Source organism: Mastomys coucha, unplaced genomic scaffold, assembly GCF_008632895.1.
Source record: "Mastomys coucha isolate ucsf_1 unplaced genomic scaffold, UCSF_Mcou_1 pScaffold23, whole genome shotgun sequence".
Lineage (NCBI taxonomy): Eukaryota > Metazoa > Chordata > Mammalia > Rodentia > Muridae > Mastomys > Mastomys coucha.
The window spans coordinates 15,420,075-15,434,836 of NW_022196906.1; the positions used below are offsets into that span (position 1 = coordinate 15,420,075).

The following is a 14,762-nucleotide window of genomic DNA, read 5'->3' on the forward strand; positions in this document are numbered from 1 at the left end:
CCAGACTTCTAAATCTGAAGTCATCCTCGCTGTCTTAGTTTAATGGGTCAAAACATAAAATGATCACACAAAACAATTTCTTTCCATAAAGCAATAAATATATATATTTCAAACTCTGTACAACAGACTGGAAACCTTCCAAGAAAGAAAAATGAACTCATGTTATCCTTTTAACTGATTTGAAATGTTTTCCCTTTCCCCTCCCATGCCCAAAGTAGATGGCTCACACTTCAGGGCTCTCTGAGCACAGCCTGCCAAGGTCACCAGCATCCAGGAGCCCGGGAAGTGATGACCTCACTCTGAGGCTAGGGCTTTAAACCCTTGCCCTGAGGTCTTCTATGTAGTCCCAGTGCAGAGGAAACTGAACCGTTTAGGTGGCTGTTGCCTGTAGGTGCCCCTTTTTTGTCCGACACACCAAAAAGGGGTGAGGAAAACATATGAGAAACATCCCCCAAACACACACACACTCGAGAAATCAACACCAGTAAACCACAAATCGCTCCTCCCACTCCCTTCTTCAGTAGACAGGCATGAAAAGAGAAAGTTTCTTTCCTCCTTTGTTGACGAGTCACCCAGTAAGGCTGGAGACAGTGGCCCTGGGTCACATTGGGATCATTATGTGCCCCTGCAGAATGTCCATGAGGTTCTGAGCCCCTCTCTGCTGAGCCAGCTCCAGGGGAGTGAGACCTGAAGCGTCCCTGTGATGGAGATCAGATTCAGGAGCTAGGAAGCTGACTACGGAGCTATGGCCCTCTCGTATCGCCAGATGGATGGGGAGTGACCCAGTGCTGTCCAGGGCATTGACGTCAGCACCGTGCTCCACCAGAACCTTCAGGGTGTCTAGGAACCCAGTGCGAGCTGCATCATGCACAGGACTGGTACCAGAGGCATCTTGGACATTGGGGCTGGCACCTTGCTTCAGGAGTTCCAGAGCAACTGCTGGACTTCCAAACATCATGACCTATGGAGGTGGGGAGCAGAAAGGCAAGAGGAGTCACTGGAGAAGGGTCAGGTAGAATAAAGAGGTCTACAAGAGATCCAGAGCACCAGAGAAGGGGTCCTTTTAGTGAATGGGGACACCCCAGGAAAGTCAGGCCCCAAGGGATCAGACTGGGACCCCAGAGAACACATTCTTTGAAAATAAGGACCCTCCCCACCTTCAAAGCCCCACCCCCATCCGTGTCAGAGACAGGATTTCTTTCTGGCTGTCCTGGAACACTCTCTGTAGACCAAGTTGGCCTTAAACTCACAGAGATCCACCTCCATCTGCCTCCCAAGTGCTGGGATTAAAGAAGGCCTATGTCACCACTGTGCAGCCCAAAGATCTCTTAAAAACACAAGAAACCCTAACTATAAAAGTGACTCTCATGAAAACATTAAAGGGCCAGGCATAGTGACACACTCTTGTAATCTCAGGACCTCAGAGGCTCAGGCAGGAGCATAGTCTCAAGTTCAAGGCCAGTCTCAGATGCAGAGTGAGACTTTGTCTCAGAAATAAAAAAGAAAATGAAGAAGCAAGAGAAGTAAAGAGGCCAGGCGGTGGTGGCGCATGCCTTTAATCCCAGCACTTGGGAGGCAGAGACAGGCGGATTTCTGAGTTCGAGGCCAACCTGGTCTACAGAGTGAGTTCCAGGACAGCCAGGGCTACACAGAGAAACCCTGTCTCGAAAAAAACCAAAAAAAAAAAAAAGATAAGTAAAGAGAATGGATGAGAAAGGAAACCGGGAAAGTCCAAAAGTCTCTTTCAGGGACAGAGCACTCCCATATGGGTTATCATTAGGGCTGTAAAGCACCGCCAACGACAATGATACAACCCTATATTCTAGGAACTACAGAGAATTTTTGAGAAATGAGATGCTTGAGCCAATTTGGATCCCCTTTGGTGAGGAATAACTCCCTTAGTCATAGGCATGATCTTCAGAATGTATGAGTACCCATGAAAAGGTGGGACTCTCCTATAAGTGCCACCCAAATTACGGGGCCTTTAAGCAATGAGTCGTGTTTGTTATGAGGCACGCAAAAGATACAAAAGGGGGAAAAATCTACATCTCCTGAAATGAAGACTTCACCCTAAAATAACCAGAGATTCTTCAAGAGGACACCTCAAAAAAAAAAATGGCTATCTCCCCTGGAGAAGACATGCATGCCACCATCCAGAGATCGAATGTCTTTTAAGAAGCCTCAAGAAATATGAGCTGTCCTCAAGGACTGGCACCAAAAGAAGATGAACCCCCACCCACCCACGGAATAAAGGTCTGCAGCGAAACTGAATCTTTCAGGCTATTAGACAAGGAATTCTTTAGAGCTGAAAAGCCATCCCCTCCCCCATCCCACCCTCACCACCCCCTCAAAATAGATGCAAGCAAGGATTAGACTTTAGGGGATCACCAACCCCGGGTCAGGAGACTTGCAGGGATGGGGCGTGGGGGCCGGGTGTCAGCCAGGCCTCACCTGCAAGGCCGTCTTGCCAAAGCGGTTCAGGGCGTCAGGATGCACCAGCTCCCGGTGCAGAAGGCGGCGCACCTCTTGCACGTCGCCACGGGCCGCTGCGCCACTCAACCGGTCGCCGACGCAGACTTCTTCCAGGAGCATAGTGGATAACCGGTGGTCTGTGAAACCCACCCAGTCCCAAGCCCAGTTCAGGTCAGGGCTGGGGTACCAGCAAGAGCTGGGTCAGAACACTAGGGGCTGCAGTGCCACCAGAGCAAACTCTATGGTTACTCCCCGGCCGCAGACCCTACGCCCTCTGCGCGTACCCTCGCTCTCGCAGCCTGCTCCTCCCCCTGTCACCGAGAGAGGCCGCGGGGAACCCCGCCCAGCCCTTCGGCGCCCGCCCCTTGGGCCTGGTCTCCCCAGACTCACCCTCCCTCCGATCCTTGCGCGGGCGGGGTCTGCTCTGAGCCGGCGCTGGACTGGCTGCTGGAGTCGCGGCTAGTGGGCGAGGCAAGCCCTCCCAGGCCCCGCCTAGAGCGCCCTTGTTTTCTTACGAACTCGCAACAGAGTAGCGCGAGCCGTTCTGCCCAGCAGCCGACCTCCAGAAGTCCCGCCTATGTGGAATATCAGCCAATCAGCACGCGTGGCCCAGAAGGTTGGTCTTGACCGTAGGGGTGGCGTGGCTCCTGATTGGTCAGTGCGCAGCGACCGGTGGCGCTGCCCGCCACAGCAGGGTTTTTGGTTTTTCAAAACCGATCGGCGGGCGGGCGGGAAAGAGAGGGAGGTTTAACTGACCCCAGCAGAGAGGTTGGCGACAGGCTGGAGCAGGCCCATCCTGGGTCTTTAGCGCCTCCGGGAGGGAGGGAGGGAAGCAGGACTGGAAACTCCTACAACTGGAACATTCTATTCATTCATGTACCACAGAAGTCCTAATAAGTAAGCTCTTAACTCTGCGACCCGGAGTTTAGTTCATTCATTCGACTGCTCTGTTAAAGGAATGGCTTCTGGGTGGTAAAGTGCGGTGCTTTCTAACATTTTTGTTTGTTTTATGTTTCTGTGACAGGGTCTCTCTGTGTAGCCCTGGCTGGCCTGGAACTCACTGTGAAGATCTGTTTGGACTCAAAATCCACCTGCCTCTGCCATTCGTGCTTGCCATTCGTATTAAAGGAATGGGCTACCAAGCTGGTCTCCATTTTTTTTTTTTTAACCTGAAAGATGGATCAATGCCTGCTCTTGTAGAGGATCAAGGATTCAGTTTTAGCACCTTTGTGACAGCTTAGCCATCAGTAACTCCAGTTCCAGGGATCCAACACCCTCCTCTGACCTATACCAACATGGTGCACATATAGACAATCAAACAGCCACATATTCTAATAACTCTCTTTTAAATTTTTCTAAGTTTTTTTCAAGACAGGGTCTTACTATGTAACTCTGGCTGTCCTAGAACTCACTATGTAGGCCAGGCTGCCCTTCATCTGCCTGCCTTTGCCTCCCAAGTGCATGGAATTAAAAGTGTGCACCATCTGGCAATTTTCTTTTTTCCTTTTTATTTTTTTATGTGCATTGGTATTTTGCCTGCAAGCATGTCTGTGTGAGGGTACCAAATCTAGAACTGGTACTGCAGATAGTTGTGAGCTACCATGTATGTGCTGGGAATTAAACCCAGGTCCTTTGGAGGAGCAAGCAGGCAGTGCTCTTAACTGTTGAGCCATTTCATCTCTCCAGTCCGGCAATTTTCTTTTAAGGTTCTTCTTTTTTTAAAGGTCTCATATAGCCCAGATTGGCCTCCAGTTCCATATGTAGCCAAGGATAACACCTGAGCGGCTGACTGCCACTCCCAAGTGCTACTATCCCCACCGTCCATGTAGTGCTGGACATGGACCCCGGAGCTTCAGGGACGTGACGAAATCACTCTACTAACTGATCTATAAGCCACTGCCCTCTAACATTTTCTTTTTATTGAGACTAGGTCTTTTATAACCTAGCCTGGCTTCAAATTTACTACATCTAGACTACTCTCAAACTCCTGATCATCCTGCCTTTTCTTGAGTGCTGGGATTGCAGGTCTGTGCCACCATGTCTATAGACCAAAGCCCACTGGGGGTTGTTGGCACATGCCTTTAATCCCAGCACTAAGCATGCAGAGGCAGGCAAATATTTAAGTTCAATGCAAGCCTGGTCTACAAAGTGTGTTCCAGCACAGTCTGGGCTACACAGAAAAACCCTGTCTTGAAAAAACCAAAAATAATCCCTCCTCCCCCCTCAAAATGGACTAAAGCTAGAAATTTTAATTGCTGAAAATCATTGTCTAGCTCAGATTAAGCAGCCCCCGTTGAAGAACAGAAAGTCAGCCTGACCAGGTCTGCCATGTGATTCTGGGAGAAGCTCCTGAGGTGGCCATCTCTCACAGCCCACAGACACAGCTCCTGAGGTAGCCATGCACTGAGCCCATCAGACACCCACAGTCTAGGCCAGGAGATGTCCCTGAATTATTTCAGAGTAGAAAATGGTGTGGAAGTGATAAGGAAGGCCATTAAACCCTGTAATCTTGGTGCTCAGGAATCTGAGGCAGGAGGATTAAGCTATAGGCCAGCTTGTGGTAGATGGCCAGTTTTCAAAACTCAAACATAATCCCAAATGTGGTGGCAGACATCTTTAATCCCAGCATTCAGAAAGCAGAGGCAGGTAGATCTCTGAGTTCAAAGCCAGTCTGGTCTAAATTGTAAGTTCCAGGACAGCCAGGGCTACATAGTAAGGATCTATCTTTAAAACACAAAACGGGCTGGCAAGATGGCTCAGCGGGTAAGAGCACTGACTGCTCTTCCAAAAGTTTTGAGTTCAAATCCCAGCAACCACATGGTGGCTCACAACCACCCATGAGATCTGATGCCCTCTTCTGGTGCGCCTGAAGACAGCTACAGTGTACTTATATATAATAGTAGAGACTGAGCAAGTGGGATTGACTGGAGTAAGCAGAGATTTTTCAATTGAATTGAAAAATTCAATTCCCAAGAACCACATGAAGGCTCACAAGCATTTGTTCAGCTAGCTACAATGTACCCATATACATAAAATAAATCATAATAGCCGGGCGGTGGTGGCGCACGCCTTTAATCCCAGCACTTGGGAGTCAGAGGCAGGAGGATCTCTGAGTTCGAGGCCAGCCTGGTCTACAGAGTGAGTTCCAGGACAGCCAGGGCTACACAGAGAAACCCTGTCTCGAAAAAAAAAAATAAAATAAATCAACCTTAAAAAAAAAAAAAAACAGGAACGAAGGCAAGACTTATTCATTAAAAGACATACTGCTCTTCCATAGGACTCAAGTTTGGCTCCTAGCACCGCACCCACACCAGACAGCTCACAGCTGCCTGTGACTGCAGCTCCAGGAGGATCTGAAGCCTCTGTAGATATCCACACAGACCTCTGCACACACACATAGAGGTACACATACACACTCATATAAAATGAAAAATATTTTCCAGAAGCCAGAAGTAGTTGGAGATGCTGTGCGTGTCAGTAATCTCTTGGAAGCAGAGTCATTGCTACTGGGCAAGCCTGAAAGTAGCCTGGATTACAAGAGACACTGTCTCCAAAATAAAAGCAAAACTAGAGAAAGCAACTGGGCATGGGCATCATGCTTGTAATCACCCACATGTGGAAGGAGAGGGTAGCCAGGCTCCACCTTAAACAAAAAGAAACTATAAAATAGGTGGTTGCTGCACAGACAAAAGGTTTCTAAAGTATCTAGTATAGTACAGAAAGGGAGACCGGGAGGGCAGGAAGGTGGGCAGGGGTGGTGCAGTGGTGTGCACAACACACCTGGAGCTGCAGTAACTTGAGATGGTTTCCAGACAGGGTTTCTTTGTGTAGCTCTGGCTGTCCTTGAACTCAGAAATCCACCTGCCTCTGCCTCCCAAGTGCTGGGACTAAAGGCATGTGCTACCACTACCCAGCATTTTTTTTTCCAGATGTTTCTAATATATTGACTTACAAATTTCTGAAATGGCCAACAGACCATAGAGAGATATTTCTTTTGTTTTCTTTTCTTTTTTTGAGACAGGGTTTCTCTGTGTATTCCTGGCTGCCCTGGAACTCACTCTGTAGACCAGGCTGGCCTCGAAAATCCACCTGCCTCTGCCTCCTAAGTGCTGGGATTAAAGGCGTGCGCCAACACCACCCGGTGAGACATTTCTTTAGGCTCCTGCTTGAAACCAACAGGTTCAGTAAACTGCTGGCCTTGATTCAGGGCCACCTGCAGGAACTTTTTAACAAGAAGGAAGGCCACCAGGATTAAGCAGGCCAATGATGTACTGATAGCTTGTTCAGCAGCCACCAAGGCTACAGAGGGGATCAGACAGTCACAGGGAATAAGGGAAGGTTGTGGAGGAATGAGAACGGCAAAGACTGACAAGTAATCAGTGGAGGCTCCCTCCCACACAAGCACTCCTGGTCATACCCAGTCCCTAGCCAAGAAGCACACTCACAGCTGTTAGACTCATTTTAATGACACCTTAAAACCCAGATGGAGGACCAGTGTGGCCTCGGCTCAGCAGCTACAAAAGGTGGGCCCTAGATCTGCCCAAGGCAGTTCACTGCAAGAAGGCACTCATGGGGGAAGGGGTTTCCACGTTCAGGCCCTCTTATATTTCTTCATATAAAATCAGGGTGGGACAGCTCCAAGGGTGAGGGACATAGAGAAACCACCCCAGACAGCTGGCTGAGAGAGGTAAAGGGGGTTAGGTGCAGGCAGCAAGCATCTGTTAAGTCAGTGCCCTAACCCTGCGTGCATGCGCACGCACGGGAGCATGCGTACACACACACAGCTCTTTAAAGTGTGCAGCTGGTATCTAGGGAGACGGAAGCAGCACTTCTTCTCCCTTCTAGCTGGTCCGAAGTTGATAATCTGCAGGAAAAATGAGCAGGGACCATCTGAGAGCTGAGAAAGGGGAAAGGAGAGTTTTCCAACACCCACAGAATTTATCCCGGGTCCCAACACACAGAATCACCCCTGGAAATACTTCACAATGCGTATTAGGGCTTATAGGCTCAGGAGATGGCTCAAAAGTAGAACCACTGCCTAGAATTCCAGATGTGGCTGGATGGTAGAGCTCCTCCTTATCACATGTAAAGCCCTGGTTTCTAGCCTTACTATCACCCACACAAAAGAAAGTTTTTCTTAGATCAAGATGGATTCCACACAGACACCTCTACCTGGTAAGCATGCCCAATACCCAGGCAGCACTTGGAGGTGCTAAGTGTCAACATTTTGCTAGATTTCATTGTCACCCTGGAGTGGGACAGCCACACCATTTAAAAGATGTATAAGCCGAAGCCCAAGGAAGCACGGTATCAACAGGTTTAGTGCTAGACATGCTAAAATTTAGAACTGCCTCAAACAGCATCAAAGTCCTCAGTTCCCATGCCCTCCACCTCCTTAACCAAAGTGTCCCAGAGAGCCCCGCCACCTTACCACCACTCTGGGTGATGTAACGGACCCAGGGCAGGGCCTGGTACCCACTTTTCTCGATGATCTTCATGTAACGAACCTGGAAGAATATAAAGAGGATTGGGCAAGGACTAGGGATGTGGTTCAGCAGTAAGCTCCCTTCTAGAGTTCCCTGGAGTGGACTCAGAGGTAGAGTCCCTGCCTAGCATGTGCCAGTCCCTGGGTTCAATCCCCAGTATTTGGGGTGTGTGTGTGTGGGGGGGTATTGGGAGGGTAAGGTAAATAGTCAGAAGGAAAAGCGGTGGCTTATGTCAAGGAATATACAGGGCATGCTTTAGGATGATATTAACTGAGAGTCTGGGATAGATATGGGTGAAAAAGTGATCCAGGCCAGTAGGGGATAGGAGCAGATGGGAGAATACAGTACAGAGCTGGGGAACAGATCAAAAGAATAAGGAATACTCAGTGGGTGGGAGAAGGCAGGGTGAATAGTGACTGACGGTGGGGGCAGGGGGCGCGGGTGTGCACATACAGATGTGAGAGGTAGAGAGGAAAAGCCCCAGCCTGAGGCCAGAAGAGACAGCATTCCCAGGCAGAAGACAGAGAAGAAATGGAGAACCTAGCATGGGGACACATGACTTTGAAACCAGCACTTGGAAATCTAGACAGAAGGATGTCATAAATTCAATTCTAGCCTGGGTTGTATAGTGGGTTGAGACCAGCCTGGACTTCAGAGTTGAGTCCTTGCTAGCTTGAGTTACAAAATAAAAATGCCTGGTGTGATCTCAGCACTTGGAGGCAGAGGCAGGCAGGTCTTTATGGTACAATGCTGCCTGGTCTACATAGCAAATTCCTTGTCAACCTGGCAACAGCAAGATCCTGTCTCAAAAACAAAACAGAAACTAAAAAGGGGGCTTGGACTGGTTGACATTGTGTGTCAACTTGACACAGGTTAGACTCATCAGAGAGGAAGGAGCCTCGGTTAAGGAAATGCCTCCATGAGATCCAGCTGTAAGGTATTTTCTCACTGATCACTGGGGGAGGGCCCAGCCCATGGTAGCTGGTGCCATCCCTGGACTCGTGGTCCTGGGTTCTATAAGGAAATACCTTGAGCAAGCCATGAGAAGCAAGCCAGTAAGCAGCATCCCTCCATGGCCTCTGCATCAGCTCCTGCCTCCAGGTTTCAACCCTGCTTGAGTTCCTGACCTGACTTCCCCCAGTGATGTAAGTGTGAGCCAAATAAATCCTTTCCTCCCCAATTTGCCTTTCGGTCATGGTGTTTTATCACAGCAATCCTTAGAAAGCCTAAGACAGAGCTGGAGAGATGATAGTTCAGTAGTTAAGAGCTCTGGCTGCTTTTCCAGAGGACCTGAGTTAGAGTACAGCATCCATTGGGTGGATGGAAACCTGTAACCTCAGTTCTAGGAGATCTGACACCATCTCCTGGCCTTTATAGGTAATGCACACACATGGTACAAAGACATATGCAAAACACTGATACACAAAATAAATAAAAGCTCAAAGGAACAAATTAGACATGATTTGAAAGGTGACTTAGCCAAGAGGGAGGAAAAGAGGGTACCTCCCCACCCCTGGTCCTCACCCCTGGTTCTCACCTGAATGCCGGAAACAGTAAAGTATGGAATCTCAAACTTGACCCCGATGGGTGGCCGACCCTCTACCTCCTCAGTTTCCACGCTGGGGAGGCCAAAGTGGGCACGCATCAAGTACTCCTTGCCCCCCTGTGGGCACACAGAGGCATCAGACTGAGTTATCCCTGCCTCTCAGACCACCCTCACTGCAGCAGCGTATCCGTCCACTGCACAGACTTCAAATTCAAGAGTGCTGGCTGAGACCCATAGAAAAAGTCTGTGTTGGTACAAGCAAGGGAAAGGTGCTAACTCTTGTTCCTCAGTCTGGAGGAAACAGACAGACACACACACACACACACACACACACACATGCACGCATGCACTAACAATAAAGTGAAGCCACTAGTGCTCTAAGAATGTGAGTCATATTTGGACTATGTGACACACACACATCTTTAATCCTAGTACTTTAGAGGCCAAGGCAAGTAGACTTCTATGAGTTCCAGACCAACCCAGTCTACATAGCAAGTTCCAGTCCAGCCATGACTAAGTAGTGACATCCTGTCTAAAAACCACCAACAAAAAGAATGTGGGTCAACTGTCATCCAATACATTTCACAGATGAGCTGAGTCTTTGAAGGAGAAGTTAGGAACCAAGGCCATATCCCTGAAAGACTTGTGGGGGAGTGGAAGGGCTGTTTCAGGAGGCCTCAGCTTCCCTACCTTTGATTGGTTTGGTCTGGTCTGGTTTGGATTTTTCAAACAGGGTCTTACACAGCCTCGGCTAGATTAGAAGTAGTCATGTAGGCAAGAATAAGTCTGAATTCTTTATCCTCCTGCCTCCACCTCCCAAACAGGAGAAAGATGGGCATAGGCCAGTACATCGAGTGTACCAATCTGGAAGCAGACAGCCCAGGTTTCCCCTTCCCCAGCCCTCAAGAACAGCCTTGTGCATGCATGTCATCCTCAGGCACCTTGTCCATGTGAGGGTCTCTGGGACACTCTCCTCCTTCTGTCATGTGGCCCCATCACCACTGAAGTCTCTCCCACCCGGGCCCCACCTTTCCTAGTACTCACAGGGAAGGACTTGATGCTCCAGATGACAACATTCTTCTCAGGCACATACTTGGCACTGCCCACACTGGTCTTGAAGCGTGGAGAATCTGCATCACTAGGTACGGGCACAGAGATTTCCACGCCATTGGCCACCGACTGCTTCTTAAACTGACCCTTGGCCTGCCAGGAGAGAGCAGGAGGCAAAAAGATTCACTCCTGAGCAAGACTTAGTGGTGGATGCTTGTGATCCCAGCTACTCTGGAGGCTGAAGTAGGAGGATCTCAAGTTCAAGGCCAACCTGAACCATAGAGACTTTGTTCAAGGCCACCTAGACAACTAAGTGAGATCCTTTTTAAAAAAAAAAAAAAGGATGGGAATCTAGCCTGGTGACAGAGTAAATGCTTAGCGCATAAGAGGCCCTGGTGACATGGCTCAGCAGGTTTAAGTGCTCGCTGCCAAGGTTGAGGACCTGAGTTCAGTCCCTGGGACCTACACTGTAGAGAGAAGCAACTCCTATAAGTGTTCTCTTACATCCATGCCATGTACCTTCCCACACACATACACAAAATAAAAATAAAACATGGCTAGTGTGGTAGTGCACACTTTTAATCGCAGCATGTGAGGGGCATAGGCAGGTAGATCTCTGAGTTTGAGGCCAGCTTGGTCTACAGAGCAAGTTTTAGGACTGCCAGGGCTACACAGAGAAACCCTTGAAACACCTCCTACCCCCAATCAAAGTAAATTAAATTAACAATGTAGTAAAAATAAACAGTAGCCAGGTACAGTGGCACATGCCTTTAACCCCAGTACTTGGGAGACAGAGGCAGAGGCAGGCCTATCTACATTACTTTTAAGGCCAATCTTATCTATAATAAGTTCCAGGATAGCCAGATCTACAGAGTAAGACCCTGTCTAAAAATAAATAAATAGCTGGGTGATGGTGGTGCATGTCTTTAATCCCTGCACTTGGGAGGCAGAGGCAGTTGAATCTCTGAGTTTGAGGCCAACCTGGTCTACAGAGACAGTTCCAGGATAGCCAGGGCCACACAGAGAAACCTTGTCTTGGAAAAAACAAAAACAAAAACAAAAGAAAACAAACAATCCCGTCCACCCAAAATTTTACAAATAAACAGACACATAAGGATCTAGGTGTGATACCCAACAACTGTATGCCGGAACTGGGAAAGAAGCAGGACGATCAGGGGTTCCAGGTCATTCTTGACCCCCTCACCCAGGTTTTGTAAGGAACCCCAAAGAAACCAACTGGGTCGAAAAAGAAAAAGACATTAAAGTAAAAGGCTGGGAAGGGAGAGGTCAGCAGATTGGGAAGGAACAAGAGGGTGAGGATATGCTACACTGCCACGCCCACCCATCACTCCAGTGGATTCAGCTTGTCAGGCCTGAAAGCTTGTTCATGAATTTGAGGTGTGCAGCTTCAAAGGGAGATAGCCTCCTGGAGTTCATTTCTTGGCATCTCCTAACTCAGATGTGTTCCAGAGTAGTCTCTGCAAAAGTCTGTGGAGAGTTTTGCATGCTTCCTTTGTTCAGGCATATAGGTGCCCTAAGAAATGATTCGTAAATAGCTAAAACTGAGATTTAACATTGTTTCCTGGCTTCCACAGTGTTTCAGTGATCCTAACTGATTTCCTAGCTGTTATTAGCTTGAAATTTTTACAAGGAAGCTGCCTTATCAGACAGGGTGTCCCCAGAATTAGCAATAGAGGTCAGGCATTATTGCCTACTGATTCTCACAAGGAGGCTGCCTTGTCTCCAGAGTTAGAAGTCAGGCACTACTGCTATCTGTAAACATAGTTAGAACTCTAAGAGCAGTACCACACAAGGCAGAATTGCTTTACAAACTAGAAAGTAGTCGAAAAGCTTTCTGAACTAATGTTTGCGTTACAAGCCAAACCATTCCCAAGAGCTGCTAGAATGGGACCTCCTGGTGCTTACCTGCTTCAGACCAAGAGAATTTGCTTAGGGCTGCCAAGATAGCCCAGTGGGGAAGAGCACTATTGCTCTTCCAAAGGAACCATTTACACCTGGCTGTTTGATCTTACTGATGTTGATGTGACCACTGCCTGCCTATGTGATCCCTGACATTTGCCCTGTTTTCTGTATACTATATAAGCCTGATTTTTTTTTTAAAGATTTATTTTATTTTATTTTATTTTATTTTATTTTATTTTATTTTATGTGTATGAGTACACTGTAGCTGTCCAGATGGCCATGAGCCATCATGTGTGTGGGTGCTGGGAATTGAACTCAGGACCTTCTGCCGGCCCCGCTTGCTCCGGCCCCGCTCAATTCACTGTAGCTGTCTTCAGACGCACCAGAAGAGGGCGTCCGATCTCATTCCAGGTGGTTGTGAGCCACCATGTGGTTGCTGGGATCCGAACTCAGGACCTTTGGAAGAGCAGTCAGTGCTCTTACCCGCTGAGCCATCTCGCCAGCCCCATAAGCCTGATTTTTACTTTGTGCAAATACACTCAGATTCAGCACTTCTCTGTGCCATCTGTTTGCCATTCACCGAATTTTTTGCCCACCTGACCAGAACTCTAATCACCCCAAGGAACAAGAGGTCCCCGCAGCAACCCAGTCTGTTGCACTACACTACATCATGTAAATTAGGAAAATGTCATAATGAAATGCGTTATAATATATGATAATGAAGGGGTAGTGAGATGACTCAGTAGGCAAAGGCACTTGCCACCAAGCCTGAGAACCAGGACCCACATAGAAGGAGAGAACTGACCCCTTGAATTGTACCTGACCCCGCCACACACACACACATGAATAAATAATAAATAAACATGTAAACTAAGAAAATGTCTGCATGCCAATAAAACCTTTTTAAAGCCAGGCATTGTGGTACAAGCCTATTCAGAGGATGTTTATAAGTTCAGAGCCAGTCCAGGGCTATATGAGACCCTGCATGAAGAAAGCAGCTAGTGGTACATGCCTTTAATCCTATCCAGCACCTGGGAGGCAGAGCAGGTAGATCTCTCTGAATTCAAGGCCAGCCTAGTCTACATAGTGAGTTCCAGGACAGGACAGCCAGAGCTACACAGAGAAACCCTTTCATGAAGGGGAAAAAAAGGCAAAAAACCTGGAAAGATAGTTCATTGGTTAAGAGGACTTGTTACTATAGCCGTGTTGGTTCCTAGCACCCATAAGGCAGTTCACAATAGTCTATAACTCAGTTCCATGGGATTTCATACTCTTTTCTGGCCCCCAAGGCACATAGGATGTACATACATAAACACAGATAAAGATCTATTCACATAAAATAAAAACAAATTTTAAGGAGCTAGAGAGATGGTTCAGTGCTTAAGAGCACTGGCTTCTCTTCCAGAAGATCTAGGTTCAATTCCCAGCACGACATGGTGGCTCACAACCATCTGTAATGGGATCAGATGCCCTCTTCTGGTGTGTCTGAAGACAGCTACAGAGTATTCATAGACATAAAATAAATACATTAAAAAAAAAAAATCTGGAGCCAGGCAGTGGTGGCGCATGCCTTTAATCCCAGCACTTGGGAGGCAGAGGCAGGTAGATCTCTGAGTTTGAGGTCAGCCTGGCCTACAGAGTGAGTTCCAGGACAGCTGGGGCTACACAGAGAAACCCTGTCTCAAAAAACAAAAACAAAAACAAACAAACAAACAAATCTGGAGAGATAGCTCAGTGAAGAACATTGGTTGCTCTTCCAGAGGATTCCAGTTTGATTCTCAGCACCCACATGACAACTCATAACCATCCATAACTCCAGTTCCAGGGGATCAAATCCCCTCTTCTGGCCTCCGTGAGTAGTAGACTGGCAAGTCTTGCATATCAACATACACACAGGCAAAACACCCACACACACAAAAATCAAGGAAAAAGGGGCTGGTGAGATAGCTCAGCGGGTAAGAGCACTGTCTGCTCTTCCGAAGGTCATGAGTTCAAATCCCAGCAACCACATGGTGGCTCACAACCATCTGTAATGAGATCTGATGCCCTCTTCTGGTGCGTCTGAAGACAGCTACAGTGTACTCATTATAGAATAATAAATACATCTTTAAAAAAAAATCAATGAAAAAAGGAGTTAAAAACAAACAGAAATCCTGACTATGCAGCTAGTAAGAAGATGCCATAGAACCTGTACTGAGAAAGCTTCTCCCAGCCTCACCTTCACCATGATCTCCACTCGGCTGTGGGAGAATTTCTCAATGACTGACTCGATCCAGATCAGGGGT

The 14,762-nt window shown here is 47.8% G+C and overlaps 2 protein-coding genes and 1 pseudogene across 3 annotated transcripts in view; all 3 read right to left on the reverse strand.

The window, feature by feature from the left end:
• Positions 1-80: 80 nt before the first annotated feature.
• Positions 81-3,035, reverse strand: Cdkn2d (cyclin dependent kinase inhibitor 2D). 2 transcript variants are annotated; one of them, XM_031346212.1, is made up of 3 exons: positions 2,863-3,035; positions 2,452-2,609; positions 81-961 (listed from the first exon to the last, which is right to left on the reverse strand). In XM_031346212.1, the coding sequence occupies exons 2-3, from the start codon at positions 2,590-2,592 to the stop codon at positions 602-604; spliced, it is 501 nt and encodes a 166-aa protein (XP_031202072.1). In that variant the 5' UTR covers positions 2,593-2,609; positions 2,863-3,035; the 3' UTR covers positions 81-601. The 2 variants fall into 2 exon arrangements, with proteins under 2 accessions (XP_031202072.1, XP_031202073.1); XM_031346213.1 differs by having other exon boundaries at positions 2,452-2,650.
• A 3,524-nt stretch (positions 3,036-6,559) lies between these two features.
• Positions 6,560-6,685, reverse strand: LOC116074083 (annotated as a pseudogene).
• Positions 6,686-6,918: 233 nt separating this feature from the next.
• Ap1m2 (adaptor related protein complex 1 subunit mu 2) overlaps positions 6,919-14,762 on the reverse strand; it is a 16,686-nt gene continuing 8,842 nt past the window's right edge. Inside the window, 4 exon segments of the mRNA XM_031345342.1 lie at positions 6,919-7,336; positions 7,904-7,979; positions 9,496-9,621; positions 10,549-10,709. Coding sequence (XP_031201202.1) covers positions 7,314-7,336; positions 7,904-7,979; positions 9,496-9,621; positions 10,549-10,709 — 386 coding nt within the window. The 3' untranslated portion in view covers positions 6,919-7,313.